The sequence below is a fragment of the Neoarius graeffei genome, chromosome 23, assembly GCF_027579695.1.
Source record: "Neoarius graeffei isolate fNeoGra1 chromosome 23, fNeoGra1.pri, whole genome shotgun sequence".
In the NCBI taxonomy this organism is placed as follows: Eukaryota; Metazoa; Chordata; class Actinopteri; order Siluriformes; family Ariidae; genus Neoarius; species Neoarius graeffei.
In genome coordinates, this window is record NC_083591.1 from 31,006,037 (window position 1) to 31,027,946 (window position 21,910).

The 21,910-nt window shown below is 40.9% G+C and overlaps 1 protein-coding gene across 2 annotated transcripts in view; it reads right to left on the reverse strand.

The window, feature by feature from the left end:
* The window catches only part of kcnab1b (potassium voltage-gated channel subfamily A regulatory beta subunit 1b), a 162,080-nt gene that overhangs the window by 15,566 nt on the left and 124,604 nt on the right, over positions 1–21,910 (reverse strand). For both annotated transcript variants that reach the window (XM_060905307.1, XM_060905308.1), the window contains 3 exons: positions 10,008–10,093; positions 4,089–4,209; positions 3,677–3,771 (listed from right to left, as the gene is read on the reverse strand). In XM_060905307.1, the coding sequence (XP_060761290.1) occupies positions 3,677–3,771; positions 4,089–4,209; positions 10,008–10,093 (302 nt within the window). The remainder of the gene's footprint in view (positions 1–3,676; positions 3,772–4,088; positions 4,210–10,007; positions 10,094–21,910) is intronic.

Sequence of the window (21,910 nt, forward strand, 5' to 3'; positions counted from 1 at the left end):
CAATGAGCTGTAACGAGGCGAGAAAAGTCTACAAGAGACAGTCTGGCAAATGGAGTAGCTCCAGACAGTTCTTAAAAAGCCCTGGCTGATGGGAGAGGAGTGGTAGCAGGTGTGGGAGTGCTGCTTCAGGAAATGGCCTTCAGCAAGGCAGGACTGAATTCCTGTCCTGGATCCAGTATGGAAGTCCCACAATCTAATAGGGTAGTCACACTAGAGGCGGAATGAGCCGAAATGCCGTCGGTATGAAAATTCTTCGTATATTTGGGATATTCGAAGTGCATTCTAAAAATTCTGACTGCATTCTGAGTGCATTCCAAACATTCGGACCCATTCTTGTGGCCAGCCCGAATGTTTTGCTCATGCTCAAAACATTCGAGGTGCTTTCGAAGAGGAGAAATATCGAACGGCATGCGAAGTATATTCTAACTGCATTCTGACTGCATTCTAAATATTCTTACGGCATTCCAACAGCATTCGAAACATTCTGATCACATTTGAGGGAAAAATCAAAATGGCAAGCCACTTCAAATCCTGACAGAATGTCCCGAATGTGCCTCGAATGAGCCGGAATGCCATCGGAATGAAAATTCTTCGTATATTCCAGGATATTCAAAGTACATTCTAAGTATTTGAGCTGCATTCTCTTTGAATTCTTAGACGTTTGAAACATATTCGGCGGCCATTCCGGGAGCATTCTGACTGCATTTGAGGTGAATTCGTATAACATTCGAGGCACCTTCTGACCAGACTTCGGGCGGTATTTGGGCAGCAATCGAACCGCACTCGTACGGCATTGGAAGTGCATTCTTAATATTCGTACTGCATTCTAACAGCATTCTAGGTATTCCTACTGTGTTCCAACTACATTTGAACTGCATTCGAAAGCTAATACACCTGGAATGTGCAAGAATCATTCGAGGCGGGTTTGAAGCGCATTCTAAGTATTCGAACGGCATTCTTACAAAGCTGTAAGAATGTTGGTCAGTTTGAAATTCCTGCCCGAATGTGGCACGAATTTTGAAAAATTTTTCATTCCAGCTGGTTCTGCTTGATTCCTGCTAATTCCGAATAAATGTGACGGGGCCTTAAGGCATGGATGGACTGGACTGGACTGTGACAAAAGGCACCAGTTCACATGCTGCTTGATATGTTCTGCAAATTTTCATGAAGATATCTTCAGTAGTTTTAAAGATATGGCCTGGAAATTAAAACGTGACAGGGTGGACAGCCGGATGGACGGACAGCCAGACAGACGGAACCTGTTTCTAAAAGGCACATCTACATCACCTTGTTAATATGTATACCAAGTTTCAAATCTGTATCATGAATAATTTTGGATATATGCTCTGGAAATGAACGTTGTCCTTAGAAACTAAGTCAAAATGTATTTCTCATCTCATCTCATTATCTCTAGTCGCTTTATCCTGTTCTACAGGGTCGCAGGTAAGCTGGAGCCTATCCCAGCTGACTATGGGCGAAAGGCGGGGTACACCCTGGACAAGTCGCCAGGTCATCACAGGGCTGACACAGACAACCATTCACACTCACATTCACACCTATGGTCAATTTAGAGTCACCAGTTAACCTAACCTGCATGTCTTTGGACTGTGGGGGAGAAAAATACTTTTTTTCAAAAATCCAAAATAGCAAAAGGCATCAGTTCACATGTTGCTTGATATGTTCTGCAAAGTTTTGTGAAGATATCTTCAGTAGTTTTAAAGATATGGCCCGAAAACAAAAACGTGACTGGACAGCTAGCTGGCTAGCCAGCCAGAACCCATTTCTATATCCTCTGCCAAACTTCATTTGGGTGAAGGATAAAAATGGAGCTTATTTGAAACAACCTCACTTCAGTTCCATCAGTGAAGTTCAGGTGCAACTTCTCATCCCCTCATTATCTCTAGCCGCTTTATCCTTCTACAGGGTCGCAGGCAAGCTGGAGCCTATCCCAGCTGACTACGGGCAAAAGGCAGGGTACACCCTGGACAAGTCGCCAGGTCATCACAGGGCTGACACATAGACAACCATTCACACTCACGGTCAATTTAGAGTCACCAGTTAACCTAACCTGCATGTCTTTGGACTGTGGGGGGAAACCGGAGCACCCGGAGGAAACCCACGCGGACACGGGGAGAACATGCAAACTCCGCACAGAAAGGCCCTCGCCGACCCCAGGGCTCGAACCCAGGACCTTCTTGCTGTGAGGCGACAGCGCTAACCACTACACCACCATGCCGCCCCAGGTGCAACTTATTTCCACTAATCCAAGTTGGAATTGGCCATTCAAGGCTCATATGCATGCACACAATGGATATTTCTCAATGTCAAGGATACTTCCTTGGGTCCTTCCAAGTCAGGTTCTTCAGAAGCTAGGCAGGTGTGCATCATTGAAAAGGTCCTGTTTTGTATGTGTGCATAGGATTGTGGGTGCTTTAAGAACGGTGAGGATACACACATGAAGTCTTGAAAACTCTCTGAAAGAAACCTTGGCCCTTGGTAGAATTGAGAAAAACCCAATGCATGAGCAGCCCTAGCAGTTGAGTAAAGATACACTGAAATAGCAGTAAATGAGAGAGGGTTTTTTTTTTTTACTCCAGCTGAACAATGACATAATTAAATCATATAATGAGTATAAAAGCATTACTGCAAAGAAAAGCAACACCTTGACAATTAACAAAGCTCGAGAAGCATCATGGCCAAAGATATACAGTCATGACGGAATAAATGTGTATGAACATATAATTAAAATAAACACATAAATAATACAAAAGACAATTTACATTGGTTCTGTAGTCAAAATGCTTAAAACATACTCTCCAAGTACAATTACAGTAGTGGAGTATAAAAAAGTCACTTACTGTAAATGAGTAATTTTAAAGTCAAATTTTTATTTAGTGTACCTTTTGCATATCGTTTTAGAAATGTTTAGATTTTATGTTGTCCACGCTCTTATTCCAAGGAAAGGGAAAGAAAAAAGGTTCATTGAATTTACTTGATCCAGATGGTTCCACATGAACTAACTGAATTGCAGCCAATGTGATTTGATCGTGGATTTTCAAAGCTCTGGAAAAAAACTAACCACCAGACACTCACCTGAACTCAGGTTCAAACCCAGAAGCTCAGAGTTGTGAAGCTGTAACACTACTCATTACACTGCAGGGCCACATAAAATTGAGTCACGTTCATTAGATGCTAATTGGATCATGTTAATATGAAGTCTATTGGTTTTCTCTACATAATTCAAACTAGTAGAGTGGATATTTGTTTAAATTATTTTCCTATAAGTAAATGAAATGAATTTTAATGAGAAACTAAATATATTTATATAAACTATACATCATAATTTCTCTTAAATCTGACCATCCACATAATCTCTTTTTTCAATGTGCACGATGGTAGAACAAGTGATCCTGAGTATAGTTTCTGCTGGACAGGACTTCGAGCACAAGACTTCGCCAGTAGAATTAATTAAGCTAAACTAAGCTTCACAACGAACCTGACATGGAGCAGATTTGTCCTATAGCACATGTTCTCACAGTATCTCAGTGGAGCTTAATTTGTGGAAACAAAATAGGTGGAAAATAGCTGGGCTTATTGAAATAAGCCTGACTTATCAAGTTAGTTCACTTCATGGAATACCCTCCAGCAGTTATATAACTATACCACGTAGGACCACCTTCAGTGCTGCCCTGGAGGATTCTGGGACACCATTCTCATACTTTCCTGTGATGATTCCGCAGGCCAGAGGAGACCAGGACACTACACCCACACCTGCAGTGCATCATGATAAACACAAATAAAGCAAGGCTTTATTTCTCTGAGTGACTGGGTGATTTGTAGCTGTTATGTAAATTTTCACATATTCATATCCTCAAATAAAACATTTTTATGGAAACTTTTAGGACACATTCTAATGTAGGCTGTCTGTCTCTCCACTGTCTGTAAAAATATACAAGCTCTTCCAGTTGCGTCACCTGCATCATCTTACTTCCTGTTTTGCAAAGAGTTTGACCAGGGTTTCGAACTATCATTGTCATACATGACTCTGTAGAGCGTGTAAAGCACGTTAAGAGTTTCTAGTTTTATACCTATTTTATGATACAGCTCAGGCAGCTGCACTTCCACTTTGTCTCTCTGGAAGAAATGATACTCGGCCTGCTCACACACTGGAGGAATCAAGTTAAACTGCCTCGCCACAGAGTATGCCTCCTATAGAGAAGGAGGAACAGAGAGACAAGTATAGAGAGAAAAAGTATGGAATTGATGTATGAACATATTTATTTGTGAGAGTGCTTGATACAAGGGTCTGCCTCATATACAGTTGAGAACAAAAGACAAAAGAATGACATTTAGCTTGGGGTTTCACAGTTTCTTTATTATCTTGTTCACCTGTCCAGCATGTTCTGGGTTGGGTCCTTTTCCTAGGGCTTCTTGGCTAAGTAAGTACAGCTGGCTAGCCACTTCTCTTGGTCATGGACAATTTAGCCTAACTGCATGTCTTTGGACTATGGGGGAAACCAGAGCACACCCACGCAGACATGGGAAGAATATGCAAACTCCACACAGAAAGTCCCCCATCAGCCACTGGGCTCGAACCCAGAACCTTCTTACTGTGAGGCAACAGTGCTAACCACTGCACCACCATGTCACCCTCTTTATCATCACAAATAGCAAAAATATATCTCATCTCATCATCTCTAGCCGCTTTATCCTTCTACAGGGTCGCAGGCAAGCTGGAGCCAATCCCAGCCGACTACGGCCGAAAGGCAGGGTACACCCTGGACAAGTCGCCAGGTCATCACAGGGCTGACACATAGACACAGACAACCATTCACACTCACATTCACACCTACGGTCAATTTAGAGTCACCAGTTAACCTAACCTGCATGTCTTTGGACTGTGGGGGAAACCGGAGCACCCGGAGGAAACCCACGCGGACACGGGGAGAACATGCAAACTCCACACAGAAAGGCCCTCGCCGGCCACGGGGCTCGAACCCGGACCTTCCTGCTGTGAGGCGACAGCGCTAACCACTACACCACCATGCCGCCAGCAAATATATAATATATTTATAATATATTATATAAAATAGTGTACATAAGGATATTAATAGTGAAACAATCAAAATTATATCAATTTAAAAGTTAGCATCTCCCTTTCTAGAGGTGTGTGTGTGTGGGGGGACCCCTAACCCCCCACCCCCATAAAAATATCTCATGAGTTTACATCAGAGTTTCCTGTCAAAATAGGGAAATTGCAGAGGGACAACCCCAATTCCAAAAATGTTGGGATGCTGTGTAAAATATAAATAAAACCAGAACGCTATGATTTGCAAATCATGGAAACCTACATATCATTAAAAGATTCAGAGAATCCAGAGAATCGCTATACATAAGGGATAAGGATGAAAACCAATATTGGATGCCTGTGATCTTCAGCCCTTCAGGCAACACTATATTAAAACCAGACACAATTCTGTAGTGCAAATTGCTGCATAGGCTCAGGAACATTTCTGATAACCATCGTCTGTGAAAACAGCTCATTACTGCATCCACAAATGAAAGTTTAAATGATATATAAAACAATATACAGAAACACCACCACCTTCTCTGGGCCTGAGCTCATTTACAATGGGCTGAGGCAAAGTGGAAAACTCTTCTGTGGTCTGATGAAATTTGACATTTTTTTTAGAAATCATAGACACTGAGTCCTCCAGGCTAAAGAGGAGAGGGACCATCCGGCTTGTTATCAGTGCATAGTTTAAAAGCCAGCATCTGTGATGGTATAGGAGATATTAGGGCACATTGCATGGGTAGCTTGCATATCTGGGAAGGCATCATTAATGCTGAATGATGTATACAAGTTTTGGAGCAATATGCTGCCATGGAGGCAGCAACATTTGCACTCACATGTACAGTGGTGCTTGAAAGTTTGTGAATCCTTTAGAATTTTCTATATTTCTGCATAAATATGACCTAAAACATCATTAGATTTTCACACAAGTCCTAAAAGTAGATAAAGAGAACCCAGTTAAACAAATGAGACAAAAATATTATACTTGGTCATTTATTTATTGAGGAAAATGATCCAATATTACATATCTGTGAGTGGCAAAAGTATGTGAACCTCTAGGATTAGCAGTTAATTTGAAAGTGAAATTAGAGTCAGGTGTTTTCAGTCAGTGGGATGACAATCAGGTGTGAGTGGGCACCCTGTTTTATTTAAAGAACAGGGATCTATCAAAGTCTGATCTTCACAACACATGTTTTGTGGAAGTGTATCATGGCACGAACAAAGGAGATTTCTGAGGACCTCAGAAAAAGCGTTGTTGATGCTCATCAGGCTAGAAAAGGTTACGAAACCATCTCTAAAGAGTTTGGACTCCACCAATCCACACTCAGACAGATTGTGTACAAATGGAGGAAATTCAAGACCATTGTTACCCTCCCCAGGAGTGGTCGACCAACAAAGATCACTCCAAGAGCAAGGCGTGTAATAGTCGGCGAGGTCACAAAGGACCCCAGGGTAACTTCTAAGCAACTGAAGGCCTCTCTCACATTGGCTAATATTAATGTTCATGAGTCCATCATCAGGAGAACACTGAACAACAATGGTGTGCATGGCAGGGTTGCAAGAAGAAAGCCACTGGTCTCCAAAAAGAACATTGCTGCTCATCTGCAGTTTGCTAAAGATCACGTGGACAAGCCAGAAGGCTATTGGAAAAATGTTTTGTGGATGGACGAGACCAAAATAGAATTTTTTGGTTCAAATGAGAAGCGTTATGTTTGGAGAAAGGAAAACACTGCATTCCAGCATAAGAACCTTATCCCATCCGTGAAACATGGTGGTGGTAGTATCATGGTTTGGGCCTGTTTTGCTGCATATGGGCCAGGACAGCTTGCCATCATTGATGGAGCAATGAATTCTGAATTATACCAGTGAATTCTAAAGAAAAATGTCAGGACATCTGTCCATGAACTGAATCTCAAGAGAAGGTGGGTCATGCAGCAAGACAACGACCCTAAGCACATAAGTCATTCGACCAATGAATGGTTAAAGAAGAATAAAGTTAATGTTTTGGAATGGCCAAGTCAAAGTCCTGACCTTAATCCAATCAAAATGTTGTGGAAGGACCTGAAGCGAGCAGTTCATGTGAGGAAACCCACCAACATCCTGGAGCTGAAGCTGTTCTGTACAGAGGAATGGGCTAAAATTCCTTCAAGCCGGTGTGCAGGACTGATCAACAGTTACCGGAAATGTTTAGTTGCAGTTATTGCTGCACAAGGGGGTCACGCCAGATACTGAAAGCAAAGGTTCACATACTTTTGCCACTCACAGATATGTAATACTGGATCATTTTCCTCAATAAATAAATGACCGAGTATAATATTTTTATCTCATTTGTTTAACTGGGTTCTCTTTATCTACTTTTAGGACTTGTGTAAAAATCTGATGATGTTTTAGGTCATATTTATGCAGAAATATAGAAAATTCTAAAGGGTTCACAAACTTTTAAGCACCACTGTATTCTATTCCCTTCTAGCGGGTTTCATTCATCTGGTTTGATAGCATGCAATATTGCTAGCATATCGCTTATCCTACATGTATTATGTCATTCTACCCAGTGGAGAATGAGCATTCGGTATGGTTTACGATATTGCATAGTTGTCAAGACAACATGATGTCACATGCCGGAGAGGTAAGTCTTCCGCACGAGTGAGTGGCTGCGACAATTTGTAAACAAACATGGCTGCCAGGTTTTCTTCATTAAATATGGAAGATTTTGAGAGAATTTTGAAAGACATAGACACGTTGAAAGAGAAAGACCCAAAAGGAATGTATAATAATAATAATAATAATAATAATGGTTTTTGTGGTATATCAGACATACTTCATTCAGCTAGCAAGATACTGAACTCATCTTCGACTCGTTCAATATCATGCGAGCTGAATGGAATATATCTGATAAACCACTCAACGCCAGCCAATATTATTTAAATATTAATTAATTAAGTGCATATTAAGTATGGTGCAGCAACACATCACAAGAAGTGGGGTTTTCACATGCTTTGATATGGATTTTGAAATGGTGCATCAGAAACCATTAAAAAAAAACCTGGGAAGATAAGGAAGAGTGATGATTCCTGATATTTTGAACACATACTGGTCTAGCAAATGTGTTTTCCAGCCAGTGAACCCATGAATTTGCTTGTTCCTCTTGTGATTACCTAATCTTGTTTTTCCTCATTCACAGTAGGCAGTAGTTATTGGGAGCACACACTTATTCACACTCCCTTACAGTGGTACTTGAAAGTTTGTGAACCCTTTAGAATTTTCTGTATTTCTGCATAAATATGACCTAAAACATCATCAGATTTTCACACAAGTCCTAAAAGTAGATAAAGAGAACCCAGTTAAACAAATGAGATAAAAATATTATACTCGGTCATTTATTTATTGAGGAAAATGATCCAGTATTACATATCTGTGAGTGGCAAAAGTATGTGAACCTTTGCTTTCAGTATCTGGTGTGACCCCCTTGTGCAGCAATAACTGCAACTAAACATTTCCGGTAACTGTTGATCAGTCCTGCACACCGGCTTGGAGGAATTTAGCCCATTTCTCTGTACAGAACAGCTTCAGCTCCAGGATGTTGGTGGGTTTCCTCACATGAACTGCTCGCTTCAGGTCCTTCCACAACATTTTGATTGGATTAAGGTCAGGACTTTGACTTGGCCATTCCAAAACATTAACTTTATTCTTCTTTAACCATTCATTGGTCGAATGACTTATGTGCTTAGGGTCGTTGCCTTGTTGCATGACTCACCTTCTCATGAGATTCAGTTCATGGACAGATGTCCTGACATTTTTCTTTAGAATTCACTGGTATAATTCAGAATTCATTGCTCCATCAATGATGGCAAGCTGTCCTGGCCCATATGCAGCAAAACAGGCCCAAACCATGATACTACCACCACCATGTTTCACAGATGGGATAAGGTTCTTATGCTGGAATGCAGTGTTTTCCTTTCTCCAAACATAATGCTTCTCATTTAAACCAAAAAGTTCTATTTTGGTCTTGTCCGTCCACAAAACATTTTTCCAATAGCCTTCTGGCTTGTCCACGTGATCTTTAGCAAACTGCAGACGAGCAGCAATGTTCTTTTTGGAGACCAGTGGCTTTCTCCTTGCAACCCTGCCATGCACACCATTGTTGTTCAGTGTTCTCCTGATGGTGGACACATGAACATTAGCCAATGTAAGAGAGGCCTTCAGTTGCTTAGAAGTTACCCTGGGGTCCTTTGTGACCTCACTGACTATTACACGCCTTGCTCTTGGAGTGATCTTTGTTGGTCGACCACTCCTGGGGAGGGTAACAATGGTCTTGAATTTCCTTCATTTGTACACAATCTGTCTGACTGTGGATTGGTGGAGTCCAAACTCTTTAGAGATGGTTTTGTAACCTTTTCCAGCCTGATGAGCATCAACAACACATTTTCTGAGGTACTCAGAAATCTCCTTTGTTCGTGCCATGATACACTTCCACAAAACGTGTTGTGAAGATCAGACTTTGATAGATCCCTGTTCTTTAAATAAAACAGGGTGCCCACTCACACCTGATTGTCATCCCATTGATTGAAAACACCTGACTCTAATTTCACTTTCAAATTAACTGCTAATCCTAGAGGTTCACATACTTTTACCACTCACAGATATGTAATATTGGATCATTTTCCTCAATAAATAAATGACCAAGTATAATATTTTTGTCTCATTTGTTTAATTGGGTTCTCTTTATCTACTTTTAGGACTTGTGTGAAAATCTGATGATGTTTTAGGTCATATTTCTGCAGAAATATAGAACATTTTAAAGGGTTCACAAACTTTCAAGCACCGCTGTATGTTGACTAATCAGAAATCATTTTTTAACATGGTTAACATTTGAGTTGACACATAACTAAATTATTTTTAAAGATCTGAGCTTAGAATACAAAGGCCAACTGACCATTATCTCCATGGCAGTCCAGCGTGAAGTCCCCCAGTACATGGTCATTCCCTGGTTTATAGCATGAGTCATTGCTCTCACGATCTCTGGGGAAAACAGAAGCAACAAAATATCACAGATACACTCATTTCCCTCAAGAAGCTCTAAAATTGATTCAGAAATGTCATCAATCACACAAGCTGTGGTTGCTTTTACAGTCTCTGCCAACACAAAACCACCATTTAATGGATTTACAGTTCATATTTTAAAGAGAACTTCACAGTTCAGCTTATGGGCCCTTTGTAACTAATTGACTATTTCTTCATTTTCGTAAGCGTTCACTTGGTTGGGAACTTTCCAATCTCTAGTCAGTGTTTCTGATAAATTAAGTACCACTGAAATTATATGATGAAGTATTTGCATAATATGGCTCATGGTCTTTGAACCTGCTCCCTTTATCACAGGTCAAAAGCTGTAGGCGAAACCGTTTTGCACACATAAGCCTGTTCACTGCACTTAATAAGTGCACTTCATCATAAAGTCAGCCCCATAAAAAGAGCACTTTAATTCACTTAGGCTAATTCTGGATCCAGATCTTGCTAAATATGATTTAACAGCACACAATGTAGAAATGCAGGATCCTGTAGTATACTATAGTTAAGATGATAATGTGAGTGATTTTGTCTTTGAACAAAATGTAAACTGTCAAATGCCTCAGGGTGTTCATAATATCTCATCTCATCATCTCTAGCCGCTTTATCCTGTTTGACAGGGTTGCAGGCAAGCTATAGTCTATTCCAGCTGACTACGGGCTGTGAGGGAAATTTAATGGACGAACATTATTATTCTCTGTGTTCCTGTATGTTGAGCTCAAGTGACTTAATGGATGAACATTATTATTCTCTGTGTTTCTGTATGTTGAACTAAAGTGGCTTAGTTACTGAGAAGAGATGTTTTTCCACATGCTGTAATCGCTTTTCTGTGGCCTTGGTGGTAATGAGCAGGGTGCTTGAGTTTGTCCTAACTACGCATCTTCTCATGATGTAACCACCTTTCCTGACCTCGGTGGTGATAAGCAGGGAGCTTGAGCTCTCCCTAACTCGAATCCGCCTGCACATATCAGAGCATGCCAGGTGCACGCTTTAACAAAGCTTAATAGAAAATCTTGAGCCAATCACGTGAAGACACAAGCAGTGAGCGAATGCTTTCAGAGTATAATAGATAACATTCCTAAAACACAACTAAGAGTGCGCGTACTCTCGGCATCATCAGAAGTGATGTCTTCTTCTATTCTATTTCCTTTCCTATTTTATATATCTTTTATATGATCTACTATAATAAATGACTGAAAAGACAACTGTTAAGCGTTCTGAAGTGTTTATTAGAAATTTCCATTATAGGGCGAAAGGCGGGGTACACCCTGGACAAGTCGCCAGGTCATCATAGGGCTGACACATAGACACAGACAACCATTCACACTCACATTCACACCTACGGTCAATTTAGAGTCACCAGTTAACCTAACCTGCATGTCTTTGGACTGCGGGGGAAACCAGAGCACCCGGAGGAAACCCACACGGACACCGGGAGAACATGCAAACTCCACACAGGAAGGCCCTCGCCAGCCACGGGGCTTGAACCCGGACCTTCTTGCTGTGAGGCGACAGTGCTAACCACTACACCACCGTGCCGCCCCTGGGACACTGTATAAAACGTAAATTAAAAACAGAATATGATGATTTGCAAATCATGGAAACCCTATATTTCACTGAAAATAGTACAAAGACAACATAGCAAATGTTGACACTGAGAGATTGTTGTTGTTTTTTGGAAAATATATGCTCATTTTAAATTTAATGGCAGCAACACATTTCATAAAATTTGGGACAGGGGCAACAAAAGACTGGACATGTTGTGTCATGATAAACACATGACATGAACATCTCACAATTAATTGGCAACAGGTCAGTAATATGATTGGGTATAAAAAGAATATCCCATAGAGGCTGAGTCTCTCAGAAGTAAAGATGGGGAGGGGTTCACCACTCTGTGAAAGACTGCGTGGGCAAACAGTGCAACAATTTAAGAATAACGTTCCTCAATGTAAAATTGCAAAGAATTTGTGGCTCACATTATCTACAGTATATCATTAAAAGATTCAGAGAATCTGGAGAAATCTCTGTATGCAAGGGACAAGGCCATTGGATGGCTATGATCTTCAGGCCCTCAGGCAGCACTGCATTAAAACCAGACATGATTCTGTAGTGGAAATTGCTGCATGGGCTCAGGAACACTTCCGAAAAACATCATCTGTGAAAACAGTTCATCCCTGCATTCACAAATGCAAGTTAAAGCCATATATAAACAATATCCAGAAACAACACTGCCTTCTCTGGGCCCGAGCTCATTTATGATGGACTGAGGCAAAGTGGAAAACTATCCTGTGGTTTGATGAATTGAAATTTGAAATTCTTTTTGGAAATCATGGACACTGCGTCCTCCAGGCTAAAGAGGAGAGGGACCAACTGGCTTGTCAGCACATAGTTCAAAAACCAGCATCTGTAATGGTATGAAAGTGCATTTGTGCACATGACATGGGTAGCTCGTACATCTGTGAAGGCAACATTAATCCTAAATGATACATACAGGTTTTGGAGTAACATGCTGCCATCCAGACGACATCTTTTTCAGGAAAGGCCTTGTTTATTTCAGCAAGACAATGCCAAACCACATTCTGTACATATTATAACTGCATAGCTCTGTAGTAAAAGAGTCTGAGTGCTAAACTGGCCTGCCTGCAGTTCAGACCTGTCTCTCATTGAAAACATTTGATGCATTACAAAGTGCAAAATACGACAAAGGAGACCCCGAACAGTTGAGCAACTGAAATTGCATCTCAGGCAAGAATGGGACATTTCATTTTCAAAACTACAGAAATTGTTTCTTCAGTTCCCAAATATTTACAGAGTGTGGTTAAAAGTAGAGGTGATGCAACACAGTGGTAAACATGCCTCTGTCCCAACTTTTTGGAAATGTTGCTGGCCCTCAAAATGAGCATATATTTTTCAAACAACAATAAAATCTCATTTTCAACATCTGATATGTTGTCTTTGTACTATTTTCCATGAAATATAGGGTTTCCATGATTTGCAAATCATTGCATTCTGTTTTTATTGATATTTTACAGTGTCCCAATGTTTTTGAAAATGGGGTTGTACCTGCTGATAGTGGTGCCAGTGGAATTTAGCTCTCACTTCAGCTCTACCAAAAGAGAACGATGCAGCAGTGCTTTGCTCCTTTAGTCTGTCCAGCTCTCTCACCTCATGACCCGTACACTCTGCTCCGTCAACACCTTTGCATTTGTCATCTTGTAGATTTCTAACTAACTGAGCCAAGTGCCACAGCTCAGTGTAACAGCGTCATTTAGCTGCATGTCATTCTGGAACTCCAAATCCAGTGTTTAACATCATAAAAATGATGATTGAGAAAAGAAGCTCTTGTTCTTTCATTTTTACTACTGCAATTGTACACTATTTTAATTTCACTCACAATGAATCCCTGTGACCTCAGCATAGCAGACAACCTCTAAATTCTATCGGGACTAATGAAACTACATCACCAACCAACAAATTAGCACCAGAATTGCTGAGTACTTCAGAAATCTTTGGAGGTCGAGGTTTCCCTTAACAGCTTGACAGGAAAAGAGAGCAAATAAATGAGGCATTTTTTGCTGTAAAGAAATGCAAATACGCCAAGGAGTGCCAAAATAGTAGTGGCTTTGTTTCTACTGTTTACAAATAATACAAATGTGGTTCTTTGTGTTGACGCAATCACAATTTATTTATGCCTATGTAGTTTTGGAGGGCCTCCAGTTTCTCCTTGTTTTGGGGGAATTAAGCAATGGGATGCAATTTTGCTACAGAAACAGCAATTGTAGATATATTTAGACAATAAAATTAAATTTCTGTGTCAGAAATAGGTAAGTAAGAGGTCATATGTTATGTTCTGGGAGTATAAGAATTAGTTTTGTATAACTGCATCCAGAGATCATTCATAGAGGCTTTGTTAAAGGATCTGATCACCTCAAAATATCAGTCATTCTGATGTAAAACTGCAAACTTATTCCCTATTTAGTGCACTGTTTGAGGAGTTTGCCATACTTTCAGTGTTTGAAAGTATATTGGAGAATATCTACTGCACTTAATAAATACCATAATGCAATCTACAGTGGTGCTTGAAAGTTTATGAACCCTTTAGAATTTTCTATATTTCTGCATAAATATGACCTAAAACATCATCAGATTTTCACGCAAGTCCTAAAAGTAGATAAAGAGAACCCAGTTAAACAAATGAAACAAAATATTATACTTGGTCATTTATTTATTGAGGAAAATGATCCAATATTACATACCTGTGAGTGGCAAAAGTATGTGAACCTTTGCTTTTGGTATCTGGTGTGACCCCCTTGTGCAGCAATAACTGCATCTCTCTTAGCTTAATTCCCAAGCTCTCCACATGTGCTGTCCCTCTGATGTGCTCGTTCCTTATCCTGTCCAACCTTGTCACTCCCATCGCAAACCTTAACATCCTCAACTCCGCCACCTCCAACTTTGCCTCCTGGCTCTTTGTTAAGGGTACGGTCTCCAATCCATACATCACAGCTGGTCTCACTACTGTCTTATAATGTCTTCCTTCCTTACCTTTCACTTTTGCTGGGACTTTCCCATCACAAATGACTCCCGAAATCCTTCTCCAACTGCTCCACCCTGCCTGCACTCTCTTTCTCACCTCACTATCGCAGCCCCCATTTTCCTGCACAGTTGACCCCAGGTACTTGAATTCACCAACTTTCTTTACATCTACTCTTTGCATCTTCACTACACTCTCATCCACATTCTCATTGATGCATACATATTCTGTTTTGCTACTACTCACCTTCATTCCTCTTCATTCCAATGCATACCTACATCTCTCCAAACCCAACTCAACCTCCTTTCTACTTTCACCACATATCACAATATCATCTGCAAACATCATGTTCCATGGTGACTCTTGCCTCACTTCGTCCGTCAAGCTATCCATCACTATGGCAAACAAAAAAGGACTCAAAGCAGATCCTTGATGAAGTCCCACCTTCACCTTGAACCATTCAGTTGTTCCAACTGCACACCTCACTGCTGTTTCACTGTTCTCATACATGTCTTGCACCACTCTAATATACTTCTCATTCACGCCACTCTTTCTCATACAATACCATAACTCATCTCTCGGCACTCTATCGTATGCCTTCTCCAGGTCTACAAACACACAATGTAGCTTTCTCTGGTCTTCTCTGTACTTCTCCATTAACATTCTTAAAGCAAAAATTGCATCCGACATGCTCTTCCTTGGCATAAACCCGTACTGTTGTTCACAGATTGCTACCTCTCTTCTCAATCTCGCCTCCAATACCTTTTCCCATAGCTTCATGGTGTGGCTCATCAATTTTATTCCTCTGTAATTACTGCAGCTCTGTACATCTCCCTTATTCTTGTATATTGGGACGAGCACACTCTTTCTCCATTCATTTGGCATTTTCTCATTCTCTAGGATCTTATTAAACAATCTCGTTAGGAACTCCACAGCCGTCTCACCCAAACATCTCCAAGCCTCAATCGGGATACCACAGTCGGGTACCAATGGGGTCCTTTGTGGCCTCATCGACTATTACACGCCTTGCTTTTGGAGTGATCTTTGTTGGTCGACCACTCCTGGGGAGGGTAACGATGGTCTTGAATTTCCTCCATTTGTACACAATCTGTCTGACTGTGGATTGGTGGAGTCCAAGCTCTTTAGAGATGGTTTTATAACCTTTTCCAGCCTGATGAGCATCAACAACGCTTTTTCTGAGGTCCTCAGAAATCTCCTTTGTTCGTGCCATGATACACTTCCACAAACATGTGTTGTGAAGATCAGACTTTGATAGATCCCTGTTCTTTAAATAAAACAGGGTGCCCACTCACACCTGATTGTCATCCCATTGACTGAAAACACCTGACTCTAATTTCACCTTCAAATTAACTGCTAATCCTAGAGGTTCACATACTTTTGCCACTCACCGATATATAATATTGGATCATTTTCCTCAATAAATAAATGACCAAGTATCATATTTTTGTCTCATTTGTTTAACTGGGTTCTCTTTATCTACTTTTACGGCTTGTGTGAAAATCTGATGATGTTTTCGGTCATATTTATGCAGAAATATAGAAAATTCTAAAGGGTTCATAAACTTTCAAGCACCACTGTAATAGTTCATCGCTCAAATAATTAGTTCAGGATGCCAATAAGGCACTTTGTTGTTGGAGTACGGCGGGACATTAAACTACTCCATGACATTCTACAATTTCACAAGTGCACTAGACATTCTACACAGTCATTCATTCATCTTCAGTAACCACTTTATCTTGTTCAGGGATCCGGGTCGCAATGGATCCAGAGCCTGTTCTGGGAAGCCTAGGTGTGAGGCAGGAGTACAGCCTTGCATGGGACACCATTCCATTACAAGGCACCATGCACACACACATTCATACACCTATTCACACCTAGGAGCAATTTAAAGTAGCCAAATCACCTATCTGTATGTTTTTAGGAGGTGGGAGGAAACTGTAGAACCTGGAGGAAACCCATACAGACACAGAAAGAGCATGTGAAACTCCACACAAACAATAACTGAGCTAAAGATTGAACTTGGCACAGTGGAGCTGTGAGACAACAGCACCACCAACTGCACCACTATGTCACCCTTCTACACAGACATGATTTATAAAATGCCAAAACTCTGTTATTAGTGCACTATATAGTAAATGGGGTCTATCTGTATTTGACCTCTAGATTTTGTTCTACTGCAGAATTCTATCGACAATTCTATGCTATATAAATGGCTTTGTCTAAAAAAATTAGGTAGTTGTTATTAGGAGACCCGACAATCTGTTGTTGGCTCCTTCAAACCGAGTTGCAACTGGTCACCTCATTGCAGCGGGAGCTATTAAACTGCAACAACTCATTTGGCTCCACCATAAATCTTTCAGACATTAAGCATCTGTATTCATCACTTTGCAACATGAATTAGAATAGTGATTGCAAGCTAATGGTATGCTATTTGTCAAAGTTGCCTAGAAAGAAAGGCAGGCATTCTGTTCTTAACAAAACAGCTAACGGTTGAAATCAAAGATCCTAAAATAATCTTACAGATGCATAAGTGATACTCATTTTACAGGATGATTCTGCTATAGGGGTGTAGTGGTTAGCACTGGTTCTGGGTTTGAACCTCACAGCTGACTGGGACTTTTCTGTGTGGACTTTGCATGTTCTCCCCAGTCCGATGTAGGTTTTCTCCAGAGTGATGTACAACAAGGGTAAAAGTCAGGTAGAAGAAGTGCTGACCTTCTAGACAAGAAAGTTCTAGTGCCAAATGAATAAGTGACAGAATAACACGTAGTGTAATATTCTGTTGAAGTAACAGTTAGCAAACATCCAAGGAAAACAAACCAACCATACAATTTAGCTGACAAAGTACAACTAAATTGAAAAAAATAAAACCCAACTGCTAACATGGAGTCATCATGACCAGGCTAGACAGTACACAGCCTGCATTGGTCAAAACTGCTACGTGATTACACAATGTGCAGGGAAGCAGGGGAGAGGTGCAGCCTGAAGAGGTGAATTTTCAGTCTGTGCTTGAAGGTGATCAGGGAGTCAGCAATTCTGACCTCAATGGGAAGGTCATTCCACCAATGGGGAGCCAGGACAGACAGCAGTCTTGAGTGGGCTGGGCAGGAAAGACATGTGGATTAGATTATTGGTGAAATAGTGAGTGGTTGTTTGCCTCTGTGTTGCCCTGCAATAGATTGGTGACCTGCCCAGGGTGTACCCCATTTCTCATCTGAAGTCAGCTGGGATTGGCTCCACCTTCTCCCATGACCCTGATGAATAAGCTGTATAAATGGATGGATGCATGGATGGGTTCTGCTATTTGGGTGTTGCAAAAATAACATTCATAAATGTTAATCAGTAATTTCTCCTAAACAAGATATTCACTAGAATGGTGAAGAAAAAACAAGAATGCCAAAAATAAGAATATGCAATTAGCAAGTTGCTCTAATGCAACATACGAACCAGATTTTCTATTGTAGAACTTTTTTATTCATTTCAGGTCTACTGCTCCTAGATCAGCCCAAAGTAAGAATTTCTAGCAATGTGAGTATCATCAGGTTTCCATACTTTCTCCATCTCTCAAGCAGTCTAGCACACTATATGACAGAACTCCCATATGAATAGAAATCCATCTTTGCCCCATGCCTGTGCTGTTATCCCCCTGGCATATAATGTGGGGGGATATAGCTATCACTCTGTCCGTCTGTCCATCCGTCTGTAAACACTTTAGTTTCCGGAGCATAACTCAAAAACTGTTAGGAATTTTTTCATGAAACCTGACAGTTATGTTAAGTGACTAGAGGAGTTGTGCCTTTTGGCATTTTGGGATTTCTGTGATTTTTATTTATTCCGTATTTCCATGGCAACCAAATCAACTTAGGAAAATTTGGAGTGGGGTTTCATGTGGGGGCCGGAGGGGATATGTCATTTCCTGATGACTCTTGTTTTATTTTGTTGCACTGATCATGCTCAAGGCAATTTGCTTTGCTTGTTACTCATCCATGTTCTTTGTTGACTTTGTGATCCATCTTTCCACTGCAGTCCACAAGGGAACGACTTCTGTGTATGGTTTATGATTTCTCTCTGCACTACAGAAAGACAGCATTTAAGAAAAAGGATTTAATTATCAATTTAATCAGCAACAAGCACGTGCGCTTGTGTGAGAGAAGGTGAGGGGAAAAGAGTGAGGAGAAAATAGCAGGCTTTGTTTAAGAGGCAGGCTGAAGCTGGAACAGTGCATAATGGAAATGAGAGTCTTCTCCCACTCATTCATTAGCAAAAGGGGTGTGTGTGCGTATGTGTGGGAGAGAATAGTAGGAGGAAGTAACGAGAGGACGTCAGCTGAGCACAATACATCAGCACATTGAGAGATGGAGAGAGAGAGATGAAATGAAAGCAGAAGTGGGAGAAGGGAAGAATGGGAATATGCTGGAGGAGTTTTGCATATCCAGCTGTAGGGCGTGTGGGTATTACAGCATATATTTTTGTCAAACACTCCAAAAATGTCCCGCTGTGTTCTGCATGCACTTTGAGCCATGCTTCTAAGCTGCATGTTTCAGAGTATTTGCATTTCATTTTATTGAGTTTACTTTAGTGAAGAACTGCACACACAGCGTACAAAGTCTTATGATGCAGCAAGTAACACTACTGCCATTGAAATAAAATTAAAAAAACACACAATCAGAAACCTGTAGAGTCATCAGCATGCTATAATCTGAATCGGCACTGCGGCAACAGGCACTGCAGCTTTCTTCCTAACCTCACATCAGGCAGAAGCAGAGACAATGAATTAAAATGCCTGCGTTTTCTGAACAGTTTGAGAAATGGTGAGAGATGTAACGTGTCTCTGTAGTTTACTGCAATATTAGATTGTAAATAAAAGGAAAGTGACAAGGCAATCTGATTGTACTTAAAGATTTCCAATCCACACTCACACATGAATCATAGCACTGCTGTCTTTTGTGTGTGTGTGTGTGTGTGTGTGTGTGTGTGTGTGTGTGTGTGTGTAAAGGGCTACCCATAATATAACACATCCAGTATGGATTGCGTTGTTTGTGTGTAAATCATGTCAGTATAGGCAACAATTTACAAGAGGGACGACAACATGGACTTTCTTTGACTGTCGAATGCAAACTGAGACTTGTTCCTCCTTTTTTTTCCCAGATCTTTTTAACAGATTCATAAAAAGTGCAAAACAATCTCATCTCATTATCTCTAGCTGCTTTATCCTTCTACAGGGTTGCAGGCAAGCTGGAGCCTATCCCAGCTGACTACGGGCGAAAGGCGGGGTACACCCTGGACAAGTCGCCAGGTCATCACAGGGCTGACACATAGACACAGACAACCATTCACACCTACGGTCAATTTAGAGTCACCAGTTAACCTAACCTGCATGTCTTTGGACTGTGGGGGAAACCGGAGCACCCGGAGGAAACTCACGCGGACACGGGGAGAACATGCAAACTCTGCACAGAAAGGCCCTCGCCGGCCACGGGGCTTGAACCCGGACCTTCTTGCTGTGAGGCGACAGCGCTAACCACTACCCCACCGTGCCACCCCTTTATAAAACAATGCTTGAGAAATTATAAAAAGCTTATGACAAAACCAGTGTGATGGCAACACCCAATTATTATTATGGGTCGACTGATTGAGGACAGTACTGTTATTTTTATATCCTTATATAACAAAATTTTAATTAGTTTTTAAAACCCCATTCACGACGCTTTAAGTTGTAAAAGGTTATATGGTCTATAACAGAGCAAATATAAATGCAGATTGGACTGCCATGTTTTTCTAAGGGTATTACAATAATTCATTTTGCTGGCACGTGGACTTCATAAATGAGATTTATTTGAATTGTGCTTCATAATAGATTTGTATGCAAATAAGGCACTCAATTAAAGAGGATTCAATTCCTTGTTACTACAAGACATTCAAACAGTAAATACAGCTCCCAAAAGATAGGCTGAAGTTCTCCAGTATTGCTTTATATAATATTGATGCAATGCTTATTTATGTTATGTTATATTATGTTATGTTATGTATGGTGGGCGGCACGGTGGTGTAGTGGTTAGCGCTGTCGCCTCACAGCAAGAAGGTCTGGGTTCGAGCCCCGTGGCCGGCGAGGGCCTTTCTGTGCGGAGTTTGCATGTTCTCCCCGTGTCCGCGTGGGTTTCCTCCGGGTGCTCCGGTTTCCCCCACAGTCCAAAGACATGCAGGTTAGGTTAACTGGTGACTCTAAATTGACCGTAAGTGTGAATGTGAGTGTGAATGGTTGTCTGTGTCTATGTGTCAGCCCTGTGATGACCTGGCGACTTGTCCAGGGTGTACCCCGCCTTTCGCCCGTAGTCAGCTGGGATAGGCTCCAGCTTGCCTGCAACCCTGTAGAAGGATAAAGCGGCTAGAGATAATGAGATGAGATGAGATGTTATGTATGCCCAGTGTGGGCACCGTTCACTTCAAATAAAGTGGTAACAAGACATTATAGAGACATTGTACATTACTTCGATCTAATCTATAATCTAATTCTCGTTTTTTTTAGCTTGATGTTCCACATGAATTTTAAATAAAATCAGATAAAATCCAGGAATAGCATTTATAATAGATGACCTGTCTTGTGGGTGTCAATTTAGCACCTGAAATGGATTACTTCATAAACAAAACCAAAGAACAAGAGGCTGATGTTAATGTTTCAGAGCTGCAATGCAGAGACTGCAGTCCCTGTGTGAGTGTGTATGAGTGTGTGCATGAAATGACCTGTCATTCTGTAATAATGTGTGTAGGAGGCAAGGGGGAGATAAAGTATTGCTGAAAGGGTTGTGTGTGCATGTGTGTATGTGTGCGTGGGTGATATTGGTCTGAAGAAAGGAAACTAAAGTGACATCCTAATCATTACATCGTGACACGATCCTTCCTGAAGATATGGTCTTAAGGCTTCTTTCCCAAGCAGCTGTGTTCAGTGTGGATTTATTTCTGTAAATATAATTTCTGAAATATTTTTGTCTCAAGTGCATGAAAATAGCACTGATGTGGGTCAAATCTCAACACGCGTATAATTTATTCCACATCTGAATCATATCAACTTTGAAGTTCCCAAGATGGCTCTGATGCGAATCAAAGTAAATATCTTCAGCACACTCTGTATTGTGCTTTTGGTTCTTCATTTTTATTTTCTGTCTCCTACCCAAATGCTCTCTCTGTTGGCATCCGTATTGCTCCTTTAGCCATTT